This window comes from Emydura macquarii, unplaced genomic scaffold (genome assembly GCF_026122565.2).
Source record: "Emydura macquarii macquarii isolate MOO-44397 ecotype Brisbane River unplaced genomic scaffold, CSIRO-AGI_Emac_v2 contig_2768, whole genome shotgun sequence".
Lineage (NCBI taxonomy): Eukaryota > Metazoa > Chordata > Testudines > Chelidae > Emydura > Emydura macquarii.
In genome coordinates, this window is record NW_027132905.1 from 24,258,568 (window position 1) to 24,280,274 (window position 21,707).

Here is a 21,707-nt window from a genome sequence, read left to right on the forward strand (position 1 = left end):
CCAGCTTTGAGGCAGCAGCAGAAGTAGTAATGAAATATTTGTGATGTTTCTGTGTTTATCTTACTTTTATTATTCTTTTTATGGCTTCACTACCTCTGAGAAAACAGAGGGAAAGTAAAATGAAAAAAATAAACCATTGTATTACAATTCTAACCTTCCTTCTAAACAGTTCAGTATTTTAAAAAAAAGTTAGATATTGAAGGGTGTTGCATGTTGTTTGGAAGCCTTTGAGGCACACATGCCACTGGCTATTGATGAAACTGCCTTTGTAAAACATAAGGTGAATAAATACAAATGCCAGCTTTTAAAGGTGCCCTTTTAGCCACAGACTCTAAATTAAATTTCCAGCAAATCCTTTTAGAGTGGGTCAGCATTCATGTTCTGTAAAATGTGGCTCTCAGAATTCAATATAAAAGCTTCCCTTTATAAATCCCATTTATGACTTCCTTCCTTTTTTTCCCCTTCCCTTTTTTTTTCTTCTTTAATTACAGCAAAGGGGGATTAGTCAGTGTAAGTCTCCAGGGAGCGATATACAAAGCCATCTCCGAAATTAAACTAAAGGGAAAATGGCAGCAGGCACTGAGCTCTGGGAACAGACAAGATTGATTGATCTGAAGTAACCAGGCAAATATTTTAGATCATTAAGGGGAAACAAGACCTTACCTCTCCCTCACAGCCCCCCGAAAAGAAGACAAAAATATAAATTCTCTTTAATCAGTTACATTAACACTAACATCTTTTAGTCATCCTTTAAAGGAGAAAAGAAAGTAAATATAAATAAGTGGTTATCACGTTATAGAAAACAGGTTATCTGTATGGCCAGACAAAAAACATTTTTCTTCAGTTCAGTTAACTGGTCTGTGATTATATGAAAATATATATTCACACTCAGCATTCTGCTTCCTACTAGTATGAACAGGCTGCTAGTATTTGGCTTACTGACTATTTTGGAGTAAATGCATATTGGCTTGTTTTTATACCCTGGAGTAAAACCAAACAGGCTTTTTTATAAAAATTACTTCTGGAGCTGTGTATTTATTTAAAGGGAATGATTTTGGAAATGGTTGGGTGGGGTAGAACTGCAAATCTGACTGCATTACCCTTTGGAATTTTACTTCTAAGCCCTCAGTCTAAATTCCACAAAAATGACACACAGGTCAATTTAACTCCTTTTGTATGTGGTTCTCCTAGAGTTGGGTGGAAATTTCCCAGAAGAACCTTTTTCCATTGGAAAAAGCAAAATTGTCACGAGAAAACATTTTGCAAAAATGGGTCAATTTCTATTAAATTTCATTTGGAGGGAAGAAATTCAAAACAAAATCTTTTAGATTTTTTGTTGCAAAATGACTTCTCATTTCAAAATGTATTTTTTTGTGTGTATTTTACTGTGTATGCTAAAAAATAAAATTAATTAAAATGTCAATCAGATTGAAACATTTTGACTTTATCAAAATTAAAGGTTTTGACTGACTGAAACCAATTCTTTATTTAATTTTGTTTGAGAGATATTTTGAAATTTTGGGGTTTGGTCCATTTTGGAACAACTTTTTTATTTATTTATTTATTTATTTTTTGACATCACAGAATTTCCCACTAAACGAAAACCTTGTTTCTGCACAGCTCTGACTTCTGCAAGATCCTAAGTCAAATTGTGCCTGCATTTAAAAGCCGTATAACCCCAATGTATAGAGATTTGCATAGGATGAAAGGGAGGGTTCAATTTGGCTTCCCAGTATTAACGGAATAGCAAAGTTACATTTCATAATCAGCACATGAGAACAACTAGGCTCAACTGAAAGATTTTTCCTCCCAAAAGTAGCTTGAGTTGACTGCACTGGGGAGAGGCTAAAATGTGCTCTCACCTGATAACCTCCAGGAATGAGGTGTAACGTCATAAAATAAAGTTTTGGCTTGACCTATTTACTGTCCTTTTCCTTAAAGAAAAGTGGCTAAAAAATCTTTACAAAAGTATTACTTGAATAAAGACAAATATCCAAAGCAAAGACAGAGTTATCCAAGGCTGCTACTTATTTCTCAACATAGTACTTACAGAGTCCTGATCTTTGGCATATGGTTGAAACTGGTAAGAGGGATGCGGGTGATGTTGTTATTGTTGAGAGTACTGTTAAAAAGAAAGAAAGAGAGAAAAGAAAAACAGATTGATCAATTATTTACATTGTTTTACCAACACACTATTTATAGACATGAACTGCTTCAGCAATATATAATAAATCTGCAGGTTGCAAAGAATGAGATGTGCTGACAAACATCTCAGAAGCGATTTGTTAGTTGTCAAGAAGGATATTTTTATGGCAAAATAACCAGTAACTGCACAGAAATAGACAAAAAAAATCTATTTAACATGCCCTGCCCTGAGTAGCAAGTAGCACAAGATTTCATCCACTAGAGAATTTGTTTTGAAACAAAAAGGGAGATGATAGCACTTACAGCCTTGTCATCACAGCCAATTTGCTGTGAGAGATACAGCTCAGATTGCTCCTTTGGAAACACACGGATGGATGGGTAATTCTTGTTTGGTTTCCTTATGAAGAAATATATGGAACGTGGAATGTACCATAATAAACATTTCCTGTTCCAAGCATGTAAAGCTTTCAAAGAGAAATTCCATGCAGTATATTTTATCAGAGCTGGCCTGGCAGAATGGGCTCTTGGCTGCCATTACGGACCCTAATAACGTTTTTTTATGATAAATTGATTAGTTTAGCATCAACTGGGTACGTTGCCCTCATTTATGTTGTTCCTAATTATATCAGTGACTCCCTGGCAAATTAAAAGCTATAAAGTTTATCAATGATGGCTTGGGAAATGGAACGCACACACCAGGAGGGTATGCTTGCCACATTCTAATTGCTCAGAAATTGCAACTACAGCAGCCTATTGTGTCAAGAGATTTGGTCAACCCGTTATGCTGCACTGTCCATCCTATCTCTAAGTGAAATGATTAAAACTCTTTACATTTCCCGTATTTAAAACACAAACACACAACAATTGTTTATAGCAATGGCCCAGCATGCTGTACTTTATAACAGCCGTACTGTGGTGTATCAGGCAATTACTGTAGAAATCAATAGCTGGGGCTTGTTTTTGTTTTAAATTAAGGACTGTATGCTTGTGCAGGTGATAAAATAAATAGCCACCTTAAATAATATTTTAAAGCATCACTGCTGTTACTTATACCTGAACTGTAGTTGTAACACTATGTATTTGTGCAGGGGATTTCATCAAAAGATTTCCAAGAGCTTTAAAATAATTAACTAATCAAACCTCTAATTCACGTGTAATCTCATTCCAACAGATGACTCGCTTTCTGTATACTAGAGATCAGCATGTACAACAGAAACCTCTCCACAGATTCCCAGTTTGCATAGCCTTAGTGTACTGCAGCCTACAATATAATATATTGCAGTATTTTAGCTCCATTAGAAAAACTGGCAATGTCAAACATTGGCTCAAATCAGAAATTCAGATCTGAACGCTCTCAACTACAGATGGTATAAGGTGTTTGAAACCCAGACTTGAACCAAGATGCACATTTCACAATCTGAGCATAAATAGAACCCCAAACTCAGAACATCCCAATTTCATTGGGAAGGGTGAAGAATCAGTGAGGAAAGTGCTGTCAACATCTGGAGCTGAATCCTGGATGCATCAGTCATGGTTCAAACCTCTCAGGACACAAACTGTGATGCCTTACAGTGCACCTTTTTGAGACTAAAAAGCTGCTCTGTCTGTACCACAGAACTCCCTCCTTAATGGCATCATAAGGCCAAAATGAATTTTCCACTATGCCAGTTTGTGTTTCAAAATGAAGCTGTCTTTATGTATAATGATTATGGTTAGATCATGGGATCTAGCAGATGGTGCCGGGGTAGAAGTCAATGGTGGATAGATAGTCAAAAGAAGTGTATGGCACAATCATCTTCATACAAGCAAATGAAACACTGTGTAGGAATAAATGACAGCAATCATTATCCAGTGACTCAAGCAGGGGATTACGATTCAGAACTCCTGAGTTCAATTGCTCGTTCTGTCACTAATTCTGCCTGTAATCTTGGAAAAGTCACTTACCATCTGCCTCTGTTTCCCCATCTGTAAAATGGGGATTATAATACTTATCTACCTCGTCATAGAGATATTGATGTGTAATGTTTGTAAAACACTCTGAAATCCTTGGATGAACCACTTTAGATGATGCTCTGGAAGTGCTGCTTTTTTATTACTGCTTTTATACTTGTGTTCTGATTTTGTTCATATGTCCACCAAAAGAATAGAGGCAAAGTGTAAATGTGCTGTAGTGTATGTGGCATGTATTACAGAGAGCATTAGTACAGGCAAGAATGCCATGCGAGGGTGAGGGGGGATCATATAGCCAAACAATGATCATACACATAGTCAGCTTTGAAAATTAAATCGTACAGGAAGTTGATGACTGAATGTGTCAGTCAGGGCATTAATGGATCCAGTGCAAGTCAAACTGAATTCAGTGGAGATTTTCTGTTGACTTCAACAGGGCATGGAGTGGATTCAGAGAAAGTGAGACGTGACCATGAACATCTTTCCCAGGTAACTGAGAGATAACTGTACACTATTCCCAGCACAATTGTCGAAAATTCAACCTGTAATGTCAAACTAACTCAGATATATCTATTTTAAAATCCCACGTATTTAATAGACAAAGTATCAGTCTAGCCACCCAAATCCTAGCTTTACTACTTACACATTTCCATTAAGAGCCCATTTGTTGCTAGAAATAAGCAAGAAGTTTTCCATAGGCCTCCAATAAATAAATAATAAAGCAATAATGAGGAATACAGTTGAATACTGAATTAAGCCCTGTTTAATTAATCTACTCATTAACTACAAAATTTCAAGTATAATCGTAGCAGATAGCTACTGCACAGAAGACTTATTAATGTATTATTACACTGATATTTAAATGTTAACCATTATGAAGTCAATAAAGCATTTATGATTATAGCAGTTATTTCAACACAAAGGCAGCTAAACACAGCTCTGCTCTACAAAGGATACTAATTGACAGTGAACTGTCTGCATTATCAGCCACCATTTTAGTTGGGGGGAGTTAACCCCTTTGCAATGATTCTTCAGCATGTGGCAGTGCAGCAGTGTTCTTGTACAGACACTTGCATGGGAGCATTCCAGGTAGATGGAACAGTGAAAGAGAGGCAATTTGAAAACCTGTGTACAAGTATATGAAACTGTTTACAAGCATCTAAAACTCACTTCCCTAGCAACCATTTTTACACCTGTGTGTCGTGGTGGAGTCAAAAGACCATAATGCACTTGCATATGGAAGATGAGTGGAACCAGAGAAAATCCTCTACCCTCTCTACGATTTTCTATTAAGTGCTATGAAGCCTATTTGAAACAGAGCAAGAACCAAACCATAGACAAAGCTGAATCACAGCAGAAAGCTATGCGAGGTCTTGGACTCTCAGAGCATCCAGGTTCCCTCAGTATCATATGGGGAGACTGGAGATTCACATCATGCCACATTTTCACCAGCATCACACTTCTCACCTGTTGCTTATTTTAAAGCCAGGTTTACCCTCATCCCTCATAAATTCACTGTCATCTCACTGTTATCATTGTAAGGTGTTCACTTCCAAAATGCTGAATCAGTAACCTGAGGTTTACAGACAGTCTTATTTATGGCTATAGACTTGCCACCTTGGGCTGAGATCCTGTCAGACCTCGGAAGCAAAGCAGGCTCAGGATGCATCAGTACCTGGTCGGCCTCCAAAGACTGCTTGGGAGCTGCACGCAATGGTGTTTGTCGTCTGGTAGGTGGCACTTCCCTCTCTTGGGCAGATCTCAGCTGCAGTAAATTTTCACAGCTCCAATGACTTCCATCTATACCAGCTGAGATCTGCCCCCAGGGGCAGCATGCTGTCGGAGGTGCTCACTTTTCCATAAGCAGTAAAGTTGACTCTGGAATCTTGTATGTATCCATGACTGATTCAGTCACAGGGAGTCATTTTCATGACATTTCAAAAGTGAATTTTTATACCAATGTTACCCACCTCCTCCCTTGGTCTAGAATCCTGGCCCAATCCCAAATGTGGTAAACACAATCTGCCTCCTTCCCCACACTTCCCATGCAAATTCAATTGCATACAACATTCTTACACACTTTCTAGCTGCTCTAAACTGTTGTGCAGCATTGCAGTGCGCTGATAAAAAGTTACTAAATTCCACCCTAAATGTGGCTGTGTTTTCTGGTGAATGACATGCTTTAGGATGAAAGGTGCTATAGATATGTAAAATCATAATAATTATGCAAAAGGAATTAATCCCACACCATTAAAATATTTCTGCTCTCGTTTTGTGGTCTCCCCATCATTTTGAGTGGGAAAAGAGGTGCTAATGGGTGATTGAAACGTACATACTAATCTTTATTCCAAATTTTAAAGCAAACAATATTAGCTTCTAGGCACAGCCCAAATATTGTGACCAAAATGTGAAAGGATTTAGATTTCTAAATTGCCCACTATAACTACTCAGTCTGAAAGACTCAGCAGTCTAATCATCTCCCCAAACCATCTGGACTGATTAGGAACTAAGAAATCCTGGGACCTTTGCTCAATGGCCAGAAGAACTCTCTCCTCTCTCTGTTTTACTGCTTCAAGTTAGAGGGAAATACTGTGGGTTTTGTTCCTTTTTGTTCTGCCTTTGCACCTCCAATTTATAAAAAGTACACATCCATATTAAAATGGCCAGCAAATCTGTAATAAATTAAAATAAAATAATAATAATCAATTACAACACATCCACCCTACGTGCTCCAGTTAAGTACTGGAAATATACTATAAGACCAAAGATATCTTCTTCTGGAAATGGCATCAGAAAACCAAATGTAAAAAGGTTATTTTAAATACCTATATTACAACAAGTAAAAGGTAACAATATTAACCGCCTTGCTATTTTTGCAGTCAACCACACCTTCAATTGGGAAAACGGGTGGATTTTGGGGGGTTTCTTTTACAGTGAAAGGGCCCTATTATATAAGGATTAAGTATCATCCACTGTACCCCAGTTAATACAAATTATGGCATTCTGTTTTGTGAGTTATAAAGAAAAAGATCACATAAAATCTAATTTTCCTCCTCTGAACAGTACACTTTTTCATAAAAAGAACATGTACGGGAAAACAAACTGAGTATCAATACAATATCCACAATGATGTTTCTTTTTTTACACAGGATTTGAATGGATGTAAATGACAGAAAAAAATACATGCAACACTAGGCCAGAGCTGAGGGCACGCTTTGGTTTCTGGATATAATAGGGACTCTGATTTTCTTTTACATTCCATTTCTGCAGCTGATTAGCACAAACAGCTAATCAAATTGAGAAATGATATAGTAGATTACATTTCTGATTAGCACTTTTTTCCAATCATTAATTAGCATCTACCATAGTTACCAGGGGTCTGCTAACCATTCAGCCTTTGATAAGCACCAGGCTTCTTTTGTGTAGCATTTGGCTCTGCTGATCAAGGGAGTTTGCAGCACTTGCAGAATTCTCAACTATGAAGAAACACTAAGGCCTGTAGGGATCAGACCCATGAGAGGGAAAATAAAATTAATCTAGACATCGATTAATGGCCATGTTTAACAAACTACTGGTCAGAAATATACTTTCAAGTGGTAAATGGGAAAAGAGAAATGGAAACGACCAACTCATTTTCTGGGTTTGTGTTCCTCTTTGAATTTCTTTTACTTTTGCTCACTAGAGATTAATAGTATCTGGTTTGTTTGCCAAAATTTTGTAGTTTAAACAGAATTGTTTGAACCCTGGAAATAACAAGCATCATATGACTGCACACAGCTCACACTTCTATGGGCCTAAAACTCAGACATTATTTTAATTCTCAGTCCCTCACTGTTCTCCTCCCCCCCAACAAAAAAAGACCAATTTGCTTCTCTAGCTGTGTGGTAAACCTGCTTTGAATGTGTGTCTTTGATTTGCATGATCTGGGCCTGGAGCTGAAAAGCAGACCTCTGAGGCTGCTTGAAGCAGCAGCAGTCACTGTGCTGCTGGTAGTGCTAACAAATCTAACATTTCCCTCTGTCTCCTTTGATTAGACGACTGCTTTATCACAGTGTCCTTTTTTGGCTGTGTGTGTAATCTGTGTGTTGTGTGTCCATAACACCATGTAATTGGCCCTAATGCAACATTATTATCTGTATGCATGCAAAGGCTGAATACAAATGGTGCATATGCAGGCTTACAACGTTCCCAGGAATGAGTTACTCACCCATCACCCTCCCTGATTATTGCCTCTGCCATAACTGCCATGTTTTTCATGTTGCCAGTCCCCAAAACAAATGGTTATTCAGTTCAAAGTGGAAAGCTAAAGGATGATGGAATTCCACACACACATGCATATACCTTCAGTTAAATGACACTGGAATATTTTACTAAGACTTTGTCTAGGAATCTCCAAGTACACGTAAACAGACAATTAAGCCTCACAACACCCTTCACATAAACAATATTATTAAGATGTTATCTCTGAGCAGAGATGGGTGTATCGAGGCAAACAGAGATTAAGCTATTTGCTTACGGACAGTGGTGGAGCTAAGAACAGAGACCAAAAGAACCCTGATACACATCCCCTGCCAGGATCAGACAGACAGCACTTTCCAGATAGGTAGCTTTCAAAAACCAAGAATCACGTGCTAAAATCATGAGAAACTTATTAAAAATGGATTATTTTTATTTGCTTTCTAGTTTTTTAGCCTTTGCGATTCACACTTTCAAGCTTCTTTCTGCAACCAAGTGTAACAGAAACTTTTTAAATATAAATTGAGATTCTCATGCAATCTCAGGATCTGGACCTATAAGAAACACATCAAATACCTCTGACTCATAATAAAATCATGAGAGTCGGCAACCTTTTCTTTTTTCATTGGGACAGCAGACTCCTGTTCATTTCAGACTTAGCTGTCACCATTTTGATTCAATAGCACTCCTGGAAATATACTGTAACCACCACAACATGAACAGTAATAGGGTTCCTATGACTTCATGTTTACGGGAAATCTTTTAATATCTATGTGACTATATTGTAGAACCACAATGCCAACAACACTGTATCTTTATGTATTATATAGAGATGATGAGTGTCTTGGCTTCCAGTATTTTTCCCCTCTCTTTCCATAAAACTTATTTGATTTCTAAAGTATCAACCCTAATAAGGAAGCCCATCTTGGGGACAGGGCAAAAATTAATAAGACTAGGTTTAACACATCATTCTGCCACTAATACTTTCTATGGTAAAATGACAATTGTGGTCATCAGTGGCAGCACTAACTCTTAGGCCCTTGTCTACATTGACACTTGAATCTTGCAAGTAGAATTCGTTTTAAATGTAGTTTAAAATCATTAATAGGGTAGATTGGACACAGCCGTTTACAAACTCACGTTCAAGGCCTTGTCCACAGAGGCTAAATAACTCCATTTGGAAAAGGTGTTTATTAATGGCCTGATTTGTAAGGGCACTGAGCACCTGCAGCTCCCACCTTCCTCACTGCAGTTAATATTGATTAGCACTTCTGAAAAGCAAGCCATAAATCTCTTTTCAGTTGTTCAAACACAGTCTGTGCACTTGCATTTTGTGTTCAGGCATAATTAATCTACGTAAAGAACATTTGGATCCTAGGATGAAAGTTGCTATATTTTCATCAGTTGGGTTATTTTTAGCATAGGTCAGAATAAATCAGCATTAAATAAAACGGTTAGTATTTCTCAAAAAGGTGAGCTGCCTCAACAACCCTTACCCTCTTCTTTCTAAGTGCTCAAGCAAAGGAAGACCCAGTGCTCCCAGGGGTTGCTTTCAATTTATTTTTCTTTTCCAATTCTGGGTGCCTCCCATGCTCAGTTCCTTGATCTCCCCATAGAGTATTTAAATTAAAGCCCATAACAACTGTGTGGGCATATAATTAAAGTAACTGATGCTGCACTGATTAATCCATTACTCTCAGCTGTTAGAAAACAATGATCTCACAAGGGGCCTTATTCACTGACTTATAGCAGTTGAGCTGTAACCTGACACCTCAAATTAGCAGCAAAAGCAACAACAGCTGGGTTTTTTGTCTCAATATTTGTACCCAACTCTAAAGAGATTTGGCACCATACAAGTGTTATTTTTTAAACACAACGTTAACACAGCCAACTAACCTTTTAAATGGTCTCCAGGTGTCATGTAAAATCCACAGAAATAAAAACAATCAGTTGCCAATTTGGTTTTTAGTCTGTTTTTATCTTAATAAACAGATTCACCATTAATCTTTTGAGATTGTTTTCTTTTTTCAAATGTGTTATCAAAGATATGAGAGGGTCTTGTATTGTTATCTCAGGTGTCTGGCAATGGAAATTTAAACAAGCCAAAGGAAACAGAAGAAAAAAAAATGTCCTTTTTTGGAAATGTATGAGTGAATAAGCTTCATGTGATTAACACATGTATATGCTATGCAGAGCTGGTAGCACCACCTATTATTAAGGTTGTCTGACACTTTCCACTATAATCCTGGTTTTTAGTTGCTTTATATCTTTTCCAAACTTACCATTTGGACTGAAATTTTCCATGCTGGGTGTCTGCCTCAAGCATTTTTTTCAGCCACTAGTTCAGCTATTTCCGAGAATAAGACTAAGGAAAAATACACTGTTTTGTCCATGTTAAAAAATTCTGGTGACCTTTTCTTTGAAATGCTCAAGTGCACTGAATGAGACAGAGGTCCAGTGGAAAAAATAGTATGTGATCATATAATTAAAGACTATCAATGGATATGCACAAGGGGGCTGAATTAAGGTTGCACAGGCAACCTTAATTCTGGTATTTTCTAACTTTTGAGAGATGACTTTACAACCATAATAATGCTCTTTTACCACACTGTTTTCATGTATCTAATGTGTGTGCATGCACGTGTGTGTGTATAAATGTGTGCATACACACACACACTTCATGCACTGAATGTATTTTTCTGGTTACTACAGATTTATACTTTAGAGTTGATATTTAGGTTTCTCATGATCTATGCCCTCCCAAATATGGGGAAAAATAAAGAGGAACAAAGGAGAAATGAGTAAAAGTAATAGGCTTCTAAAAGTATGTTTTCACTGTGAGATAACACAAGTTATCGACACTCAAGTTTCTCCTCTCAAATTATCCTTGTTCGTGTAAGAGTGGCCACATTGAAAAATAATATTCAAGCAGCTGTGCCTACACTGGTGCTGCACTCACTGATGTGTGACACTAAGGCCTGGTCTACACTTACCTAGCGATTCGGCAACAGTCGACAGGAGTTTGCTTGTGTAGCTTGCGTAACTCCCGTCAACTGCTGTGCTTCCATTCTGCACGGCGTCTTCACTGCACTGTGCCGATGGGAACCGTGTTCCTGTCAACGCAGTGCTATGCCACTTGAGGGGGTAGTTTTACTGCATCGACTTCTGGATCAATTGAGCGTATCTTCACTGACCGCTCAATCGATCCAGAAAAGTCGATCTGACAGTGTTGACTTTGCTGCCATCAGTGTAGACATACCCTAAGACAACTAGGGGCATATCCCATGGTTCTTTGCACTCCAGAAAGCTGAGTCATTCTGCAAATTCTTTCCCAGTGAACTGTGGGAGAATTCGTCAGTCCTTCCTGAGCACAGTGGGGATCGAGAGGGAATTGTGGAAAAGCATTAAAGGACTAGCAGCACTTGAGTGGTGCTAGCCTGAGTACATAAATGCAGAGTGGTCATGTTAGCAGCTGAGTTGTGTTAATTCATGCGTTAGCCTATATCCCATAACATGCCAGCCAACTCAAGTAAAAAGTTCCTTCACATGCTAATTAAAGGTTCTGTGTGAGGACAGGACTCAAGTTACAACTTGATTTAACTGTTCAATGATGATAATCCCTAAACAAGTCTCAGCTGTCAGGGGTTTTCTGGAGAATTATGTTCTATTTCAGCTGGTTAACTGAAATTCCTGAGAGTTTATAAGTTGGTTTTGCATTTGATTTTTTCATTTAATATACTTAGTAACCCAGGTTTTCAATATGCATGTACAAGAATTATTGTCTAGCCTTTTGAACAGGGCTTGTTTTTCTTTTCTTTCATGTATACTATACATATCAAACACTTTGGTTATGGAAACAATTAGATCATAAGCCTGTCAAAGCACGGACCATGTGTTTGCTCTAAAGCATCTAACACATTTGTGGGTGCTACAATAATAGCAATAATAATAATAATAATAGATATTATTTTTATACATTCCTTCATTCTGTAGCCGAACTTATTTTTTCTTGGTGATTGTCGCCATGTCTTAGTGTGTTATTTTAACATAGGAGATCTCTTGCAATAGGGGCTATCATTTTCATATTAGCTATAAAGTACAAAGAAACAGTATTTCCATTTTTGGACATAGGTAAAGTTGTAAGTAAGAGACACAGTGACATCTCAAAATGGATCATTTTTTTCAGAGTCCATAAAGAGCTACTAAAACATAATTAAAAATTCTTAAACTTTTGAACTTAGAAGAAAGAGCTTTAAAAATCAAGAAAGCAAGCAACCATCCTCTGTATAGTGCCAATTTAATCTAAAACTGTGTATTTTTGTATTATGAGAAAGGCCTTCTTCCAGCTCCAATATAAAATATTTTCATTAAAATATTTGATAGTATCTAGCACAGGAGATGCAATGGGCTGGAAAAGCATACTTGCCTATCAATACAGAGAAACAAAAAACTCTGCAACAGGGTACTGGAAGAAGTTTGATTTAAGACCGTGTAAATGGCAGTTTTTGACTTTGCAAACAACAGAGCTCTCTGCCCAAATGAGATGGATGATGATCACTGTGATACCTAAATCCTAGGCACAGTCATTACAAATGAAGTTCAGGACTCAAGGCAGAGGGACAAAGTAACCATGAGTACTGCAAAGCCTGGGGTAGGAAAGGTAACATACAAGATCCAGGGGCTGCTTCAACACACTTCACTATCTCAGATCATTATATCTGCTAACTATTAGTTTTCTGTTTATTATATTTTTACTTTTGTTTTTAGTAGACAACCAAGTGGGTATAAACTGGCCACAAATGAATTTAGGGTGGAAATTAGAAGACTGTTTCTAACCAATGGAGGAGTGAGGTTCTGGTACAGCCTTTCCATAGGAGTAGGGGGGGCAAACAACCTAATTAGTTTTAGGATGAAACTTGACACATTTCTGAACAGTATTATATAGTAGGGTTGCCTGCAGCAGCAGGGGACTGGACTCGATGATCCAAAAGGTCCCTTCACAGTCCCACATTCCTAAACTTTTCAGCACAATACATCTCTCCATTTTAGGCTTGAGCATATGATGCTTTGAATAACTCTCGTTCAAAGAAAAATATGACTCTTGAATAGGCAACCAGGTTGCCTCTTGCTGCCAAAGTGTTTCAATGATGACATTTTCCCATCTTCCATGCTAAATCATTTGCTTTCCCCATTGTCAAACAACTTCAATCTTTCAATACAATGCTAAGCTATACAATACAATACAATGCTACACTGAAAGCATTCAAGTTGTGTGTCCCACAGAGTTTCTTGTTTTAATTTGGAGTAAAGGTAGTAGAGATGCAGTCTTTTTATAAACCCCTTTTTTCCTTCAGGAATAAAATCACTCTTATTCTAGCAAATAAGTCAAGAATGATAGCAAAAATAATTGGTTAAAAGTGGATATCTCAAATTATTGCTGGCTTCTTATCCACATAATAGGCCTGTCTTTTATCGAAGAAACTAAACAATAAGTTCACGACTCTCCTGTAAAATAGATTTTACAACTATTTTACATATGGGAAACTGAGGCATGTAGAGATGAAGGGTTTCATCTTGCTCACATTAAAGTCAATGAAACTTAAGCATACGAAGAGCTGTCTGAAGAGTGATGGATTTAAGCACATACTTAAGAGCTCACCAAACTGACTCCTTATGTGGCTTGTTGAAGGTCAGCACAACATGACAGGGAAAGCACAGGGAAAGATCCCAGGAGTCCTGTCTCTCAATCCTACTCTTTAACCATTAGATATCAATCCCCATTCACGCTATGTTTCATTCCTGAATGTGCTTCACTTTTATAAGGCTGAGGCTACATTAGTCTTCCAGTTAAGTTAAGCTCCATCAATGATACCGGTGGCAGCAACTCTGGTGTAGCCAAGGTTTAATAGCCACCAACATCTTTACTACTCTGTTGTCTAATCCTCGCCATCTGATGACATGATGTTAAAAATGTTGGAAGCCATTGGCACCATGCGCACACTAGTACCAGCACTGGCGGAGCTCAACTGGTGGTAGCAATGGTAGAAAACTTTTGGGAGAAAAAGACAAGTGAAGACAAGGCTTAAAGGACTGAATAATTCTCTTTCTAGGGATATTGTTCATTTAAGCACCTATTCGATCCAAGACCTCTTTTAAAAAAAATCATCAATGGTACTGAACTAGGGTATTCACTCTAGATTATTCTTTACATCCATTTCACCAGGATGATAGTCCCTAAAGTCAAAGCTACTTTCAAGTTGTGATTCCAGAAAGGGTCCATTAGGAACTCTTCAATGAATTCCAACTCATTACATCTGTAAAAATAAGTATCTTAGGCATCCCTCCTTTAATTTCCCCTTGAAAACAACAGTACTGCCTCTTTAGAGAACTCCACTATTCTGTCTAGAATGCTTAATGTCATTCATTGCTAGTTCCCTCAGCAGCAACTTCAGGGTAAATGATGAAGTACTCCATAAAGTCTCTCTCACTGAGTCAAAGTAGTCTGTGCTTTCCCCTCCATATTGTGGCAACCAATCAATACTCTTTCTTCCCTAATGCCTGTACCCAAAGATCTGCAAAAAATTTTTAGAGTCCAGAAGTGCTGGCTTTATCTTTGCTAGCTTCTACACACCACATCTGACTGTTCTCCTGGACAGAAAATGCAACTTCAAAATTTTAAATCATCTAAACAGAAAATCCAATTGTAAATGAAACATTTCAAAGGCAAAAGTAAAAACTTTTTGGTGATTTGTTTGGGGGTGAATATTGTTCATTTGTTTTGTTATGTTTTTTGGCTGTTGTTTTATTTATTTTATTTTTAAATAAAGTGTGCTCACCAAATAATTGTAATATATTCAAACAACAGCACAATAGAGACTGGTTTTACTTACCTTTTCAAAAAGAGGAGGCTATGAATTAAAGGTTTGTGTAAGGTATTTAAGTATTTAAATGCAGCACACAGAGAGATAATGTTATGGATCTAAACTTCAGCATTTTATTAATTTCTTGTAAATTATTCTGACAAGGGGAAAGACAACCATGCCCACAAATACCGAATAAGCTGCATTGTAGCAGTTTTTCATGCTACAACAGTTGTAGTGGCATGGATGTTTGCATTCTGACATCTAATTTCCAGGCATTTACATCTCAGTCATAAAAATGCACTGTAGTTTGATCATATATTATCACCAAATTTCTACATTCAAAATTTTGGTGAGTGAGTGAGTTTATAACCTCCACATAAAAACACAGATTCATTCTACTGACTGCACAACTCAACTACACATTTTTGCCGAGCTATGAAGTTTTTAATTACTTTTTGTAATTTGTTAATGATGTCATATAGGTTGAAAACAACTTCTCCTACCTGTAGATGCGAATAACTAATTAAAAAAAAATCATATGGTTTATTAGTTGCCTAAAGCAAATCTGAACCAATGAGTACAATTACCATCACTGCACCCAATTCAATGCCCACTGAAGTCAATGATGGCCTTTCCACTGACTTAAGTGGTCCATGAATTAGGCCCTTGCAGTCTATTGACTTGGGCAAGGATTTTCAAAAGGAACTAAAGGGAGTTGGGCACTGAACTTAAATTCTGTTTCAATGGGATGTGGGCATCTCAGTCCTGTAGGCTCCTTTAAAATTCCCAGACTTGATCAATAATATGCACTTATAATTATTCCATAGGTCATATTTTATGTAACACAGCGATCACTTGCAACACAAAACAAATCCCCCCCAGAATTTACCAAATGATGAGCTTTCAGCGGTGTCCACTGTACATTATAATTCCTTATACATCACAGTTTATGTGCCTGATTTAGTTCCTACTGAAGTTAATGGAAACTGAATCAGGCCCTCTATGCATAATTCATTTAAAGCACACCTGAATACATATTCACAAGGAAAACCAAAAAGAACCAATGAGCTGAAGGGGGTTCATGTGAACACCAAGTTCAGAGCCTCAACCTCCAGGCAACGTAAAAGAGAATCATGGCTTCCATTTTAAAGAGTTATTTATAGCTCTTTACATTGCAGAGACACCCTTAAAAATGTAAACCAATTCAAAGTAATGCAATCCAACTGCTAGGGTTGAAAGGAACAAACAACTGGACTCCACTTCTGCAGCGAGACACTGGGGGAATCCAATGATCCTCATGCCACACTCCCACAATAAAGAAGTCCTATAGTATAAAACCTATACGGGTTCATCGATTCAATTGGATTCTATAAACAGAAATGATAAATAGTAATACATTTATAATTTAGTTCAGAAGAGGATGGTCTCATTCTTCTAGTTATTTTTGTCTTATTTTTGTCTAATATTCTAGAAGATGGTTTAAAAAAAAAGTATGGAAATGTTATTTCCCATGCTGTTCTGTAGAGTTTCTCCATTGGTACACAATTGTTTGGCAAAACAAGTCAGTTGAGTGGTGAAGCATCTCTTGAAACACCTCCCCGAAATCCGTAGGTCAGCCTCATGCATGGGAGTGTGATTATAGTGGACACAAATTGTTCACCTTTTCAAGTATGGAGAGTTGTAGCAAAAAATTGTATCACATACCCACTCCAAAATGCTATGATTGTATCTACTTATTAAAATGGTCACCTCTCCAAGGTTCGCCCTGCACTGGCTGCTGCCATTTGGCCAGTTGCCGCAATGCGACACTGCCTGCTGTGACTGAGGAGCCTGCATGTCCTGCTTGAGCCACTAGGAGTGTATGGGGGACAAACCGTCAAGTTCTATACACCACATTGCCAGCTTCTCCAAAAGCACAAGAATGACAATGAGTCAGCGATGAGTCCAAGCAAGTGCTCCACTGAGTGATATGGCTGCAGCCCCCCTCTTCCCCACATCATTGCTTTCATGGCCGGCCCCATCCCTGAGTTTGAAGAGGAGGTTTGGGAGGAAGCCTAGAGCCCCATTCCCACCTAAGCCTCCACACTAGTGACAGATGAGCTGCTTTCCCCTGCTACCTGCCAGGATCTACACCCACACAATAGAAAGGGGGACATTAAGAAGCAAAGAATGAAAAAATGGACAGATATGAAATGAGGAGGAAAAACATGACACTGATTTTTTTTATGCAACTTGGGAGAGGAAAGGAAACGTGTATTTTACCCAGTGAACACCACATGCATTGCCAAGTTAGACAGAACGTTTTCAGGAAGTCCTTTGTTAAAATTTTAGGTTCTAAACAGCATGTCAGCCTTATGGCGAAGTTACATGCACTGTAAATTAAGGATAATATGTACATTTTAATACACACAAATGGATGGATTAACACACACAAACTGAAAATTTATAACTTTAATGTTCAAAGTTATCATTTATATAGCATTGCAAACTGTTCAACACAGACCTTTGCCAAACCCAGGTACAGAGGCAACTATTTTTTCTGCACATGTTCTTTTGGGTGAAAGGGCAAAGACTTCTGTACTTAGTCAAGAAACCAAAAATGGACTATTTTTGTAGCAATGATGCTTCAGCCAAAGCTTGTCTAACTGAGAAAGTAAAAAGTTTAAAAAAAACCAAAAAAACAAACAAACAAACAAAAAAAACCCCGTGAAAATTACCTAATTCTGATTAGCTGTTAAATTTCACTAAGATGCTACTTGCCCAAGTGTCAGAACCAGGAGGCTTCTCCAAGTCCCTAAATGATTACATAAGTTAGTTAATTCACTACCATGTGCTACGTGCAAGAAACCGACACACCTTAAATATTCAATACTCACACAGTGTTCCACTGACATTCAGTCCACAGAGTAAAAATTTGCAAAAACAAAATAGAAGTTTGAATAAATATGAATCAATCATCGTGAATATTCTGCAAACATGAAAAGAAGCTAAATAAACTGCGTCGATTACTCACTATAAATTATTTGCTCAGTTCTAATAACTATACACATGCACAACAGGGTACTAACTCCACTTTTGATGTTCTGCTCCAGATGTTTAAATGTAGCAAGTATTAGCTCAAGCACCTCACCTGATTTCAAATGCCATCACAGTAGATGGGGAGAGAGGTGGTGTCTGAGATAAAATGGATCCAAGCCTTATAGGATTTTATAGATCAACCCATCTTGTATTATATCCAAGAGCCAATAGGCTGCTTGTGCAGTTGGAGAATTGCTGAAATAAACTCCCTGCTGCTGACCCCGCCCAGCAGACTGACAACCTCATTTTGCACCAACTGGAGGTTGGGTGGGCTTCAAGGATAGTCTCATGTATGCTGCATTGCGGTAATCCATGGATTACTGTGGCCAAGTCAAAATCTGAGACAGATGGTCACAATCACCCTCATCAGATAAAAACGGAGAAAGGCACTTTTGGTGACTGACACTAGCCAAGATTCCAGAAGTAGAGGGTGTGAAAGCCTCTCCGAACAGTGCATCTCTAGACAAAGGGCAGATAGGCTTCTTCATTAATCCTTCCTTTGTACTCCCTAGAGCTTTCTGCCAACCCATCAGCCTCACCTCTACCTTGTTTGGATGAGAAGTAAAATACCTCAACTCAATACAAAATTCCAATCTCTGCCAGGCCCTAGGAAACTGCAGACATAATGCACCATCTCGGTCTGAGGAAAATGAGATGGAGAGGTGTATTTACTGAATATTATTGGCACTGCAGCTCAAAATGTTCTGCTACCTACCTCAGTGGCCTCCTATGCAATAAAAAGCCTTGTAGAACCCCACTTAATAAGTCCTAGGGGCAGATTATCAATACATCCACATTCCAAGCTCTCTAAAAGCAAGGACTGGAAATACTCAAAAGCAATAGTTTACCACAGCGAGGATCTGTGGGTGATCCAACAAAACCTTAAAGTCAATGGTATTTAAGGAATTGTAAGGAACATCAATATATATCCAATGTTAATATACACTGAACATATGTTTAACGGTAATTCACCCAACAATGTAAAACTCCTCCAAAGTAACTGTGATCTATTTTGCTAAAAAAGTACATAGCTCTTTAATAATATTAATTTCTCATATTTTGATGAGTTTCCTTCCTTCATTAAAACTGAAAATTAAAAAAAAAGCGTTCTATCCAAATTAATTTTGTGATACAGTTCTTTTAAAATTAAGGGTCATGCTTCCATCCTTAACAAATCCTCTTTCACCTTCCTTCCTTTTAATAAACAAAACAGCACATGCTAAATAAAGAATTGAGCATTTTCCTTTCTATGTGTGATGGTTTGTCTCATTAAAAAATCCTGTTTTCTCTCAATGTCTTGTGTGTATGTGTATATATATAATAGATACATTTTTAGATCTATTTATGCTATACGCATAAATACATGTACAAAATTAAATAACCGAAAAGTTTGGGATTGCTGTCTTTTAGATCATATGCACCCCAGAATTTTGCACTTGCAATTTTGTACGAACCAATTAATTGGAGAGGCCTTTTGCAGGCACAAATGAATTTAAATACCTATGTACCTGATTTGTAAGCAAAATTTCTATCTACAAATTAAGTTCTTAAATGTCTATGTCCTACCATTTCAACCTCCAGTTGGCTGCAGATGCAAAATTATTGGCCTATCTGGAAATTTTTGGATGTTCTAATGTCAATCATCATATAGAATTCTGAATCTCAGCAGCTACAATTTAAAGTTAAATATTTGGCATGATAGATGGAGTGTTGGACCCACAACTCTGCTACAGGGAGCACGTTGGATACACTCATTCCCACCATATTGAAAATTTAACTTCAAGAAAGTCTAATTTGAGAAGAATCAGGGATATTTTGGACCAAATGGGGGAACAAGTGCCTTGCCAGCAGCACCCTCTCTTTTAGAATGATGTGGATCCAAGTCAAGCGCCTCCACTGTCCACAGCTATGGCCTTATGGTGGATGGAGAATAAGATTCGCTGACAAAAGCAGATTCCAGGCCATTTAGAACTCTATAGGTTATGACCAACTCCTTAAACAGACAGGAAGCCAGCACTGATCCCAGAGGAGCATAGTAATGCAATCCAAGCAACGTGCCCCACTCAGTAAATGAGTGCTGATGCATTTTGCACTGGTTTCAGTTTTTAGACAGTTTTAAGATGTTGTGCTATGTTAAGCATGTTGCAACAATCTCATCTTGAGGTTACAAAGACTCGAACAACAGTGGCAAGGTCTGCATCAGAATGAAGAAGTTGCAACCTGCTGGCCAGACAGATGGTAAACAACTGACTGGGTTACTTCTGTGATATGATCATCCAACAACAGCTGGGAGTCACATCGCCTCAAACTGTGAGTCCTGGTAACTAACAGCAGATCCACTCCCTCCACCAAGGGATTGCTATTACCTTCCCCAGCTACTTCCTCCACCTCAGTCTCATCTGGGTTGAGCTTCAGCCAGCTAACTCTCACTACTAGATATTAGTTAAGATGTAGAGAGCTACATGGTCCAATTCGAATGAGAGAGAGAGAGATTTAATTAGGGAGTTATGAACAATAAATTGGTCACTTACCTTACATTTAGTCAAAGCCAAAAGCTTGCCCTATGTTTGCTATAAAACCGATGAAAATATTATATCAGACAGAGGGGAGGAAAAGGTAGCAAAGTAGTCATAAAATGAACAGAGCATGCAAATGAAACAACAGGAAAGCAAGTCTGGTAAAAGTCCCTGACAGGTCACAAAAACAGGATCCCCTCAGAAATGTATTTTATTCTTGATTCATGAACATAATAGTTCCAAATGGCATTGCTCTTCTGCCTTCCTAAGGGCTCCTGGGTGTTAGTTTAAAGGGGGAAAAACACCCTGGTAGTGGGGGTAGGTGGAAAATGAGCACAGCATTCAAATATACTTCAGTAAGTGAAATCCTTTTTCTGTAGAGATATTATATAGTTAAGCATCAATATTGATTTTTCATGGAGTTCTGTAAGATTAACAAAATTACTAATTAAAGTACTTATGTGAATATAGTGAACCCCTCCATAAAGCAACTACCATTTCAGCCATAACAGGCATCAATGATGTTTTCAGAGAGCCTCTCTTCCCCCCTCTTATTTTGTTTCTGTTGGTCTTTGATATAAAACCTGTCACCTTGGTGCCATCTGGATCCTATTTCTTTCACCCTACACTGTACTTTCAACCTCAGATTTTTGAAATATGTTATACAACAGAGATCATCTCACATTTCATTTCCATATTGTTAGCAATGACAGTGGATCTCTCACTGAAAAGTTTCAGCAAATAAAAACATTCCTTATTAAACACCATTAAAGCATTCTACCTCCCATAGCCTGCCCGCCCACTGCAGAATTCTTCATTTCCAATTAATAAAACATGTTAATCTCACACCTCAGGGTTTCAGTATATTTAAAAGTTCCCAGGACCTGACAAAATCCTCTAGGGCAGAGATTTCCAAGGC

The 21,707-nt window shown here is 37.9% G+C and overlaps 1 protein-coding gene across 2 annotated transcripts in view; it reads right to left on the bottom strand.

The window, feature by feature from the left end:
• Positions 1–21,707, bottom strand: part of SLIT3 (slit guidance ligand 3) — a 676,405-nt gene that overhangs the window by 245,483 nt on the left and 409,215 nt on the right. For both annotated transcript variants that reach the window (XM_067566650.1, XM_067566651.1), the window contains exon 7: positions 2,051–2,122. In XM_067566650.1, coding sequence (XP_067422751.1) covers positions 2,051–2,122 — 72 coding nt within the window. The remainder of the gene's footprint in view (positions 1–2,050; positions 2,123–21,707) is intronic.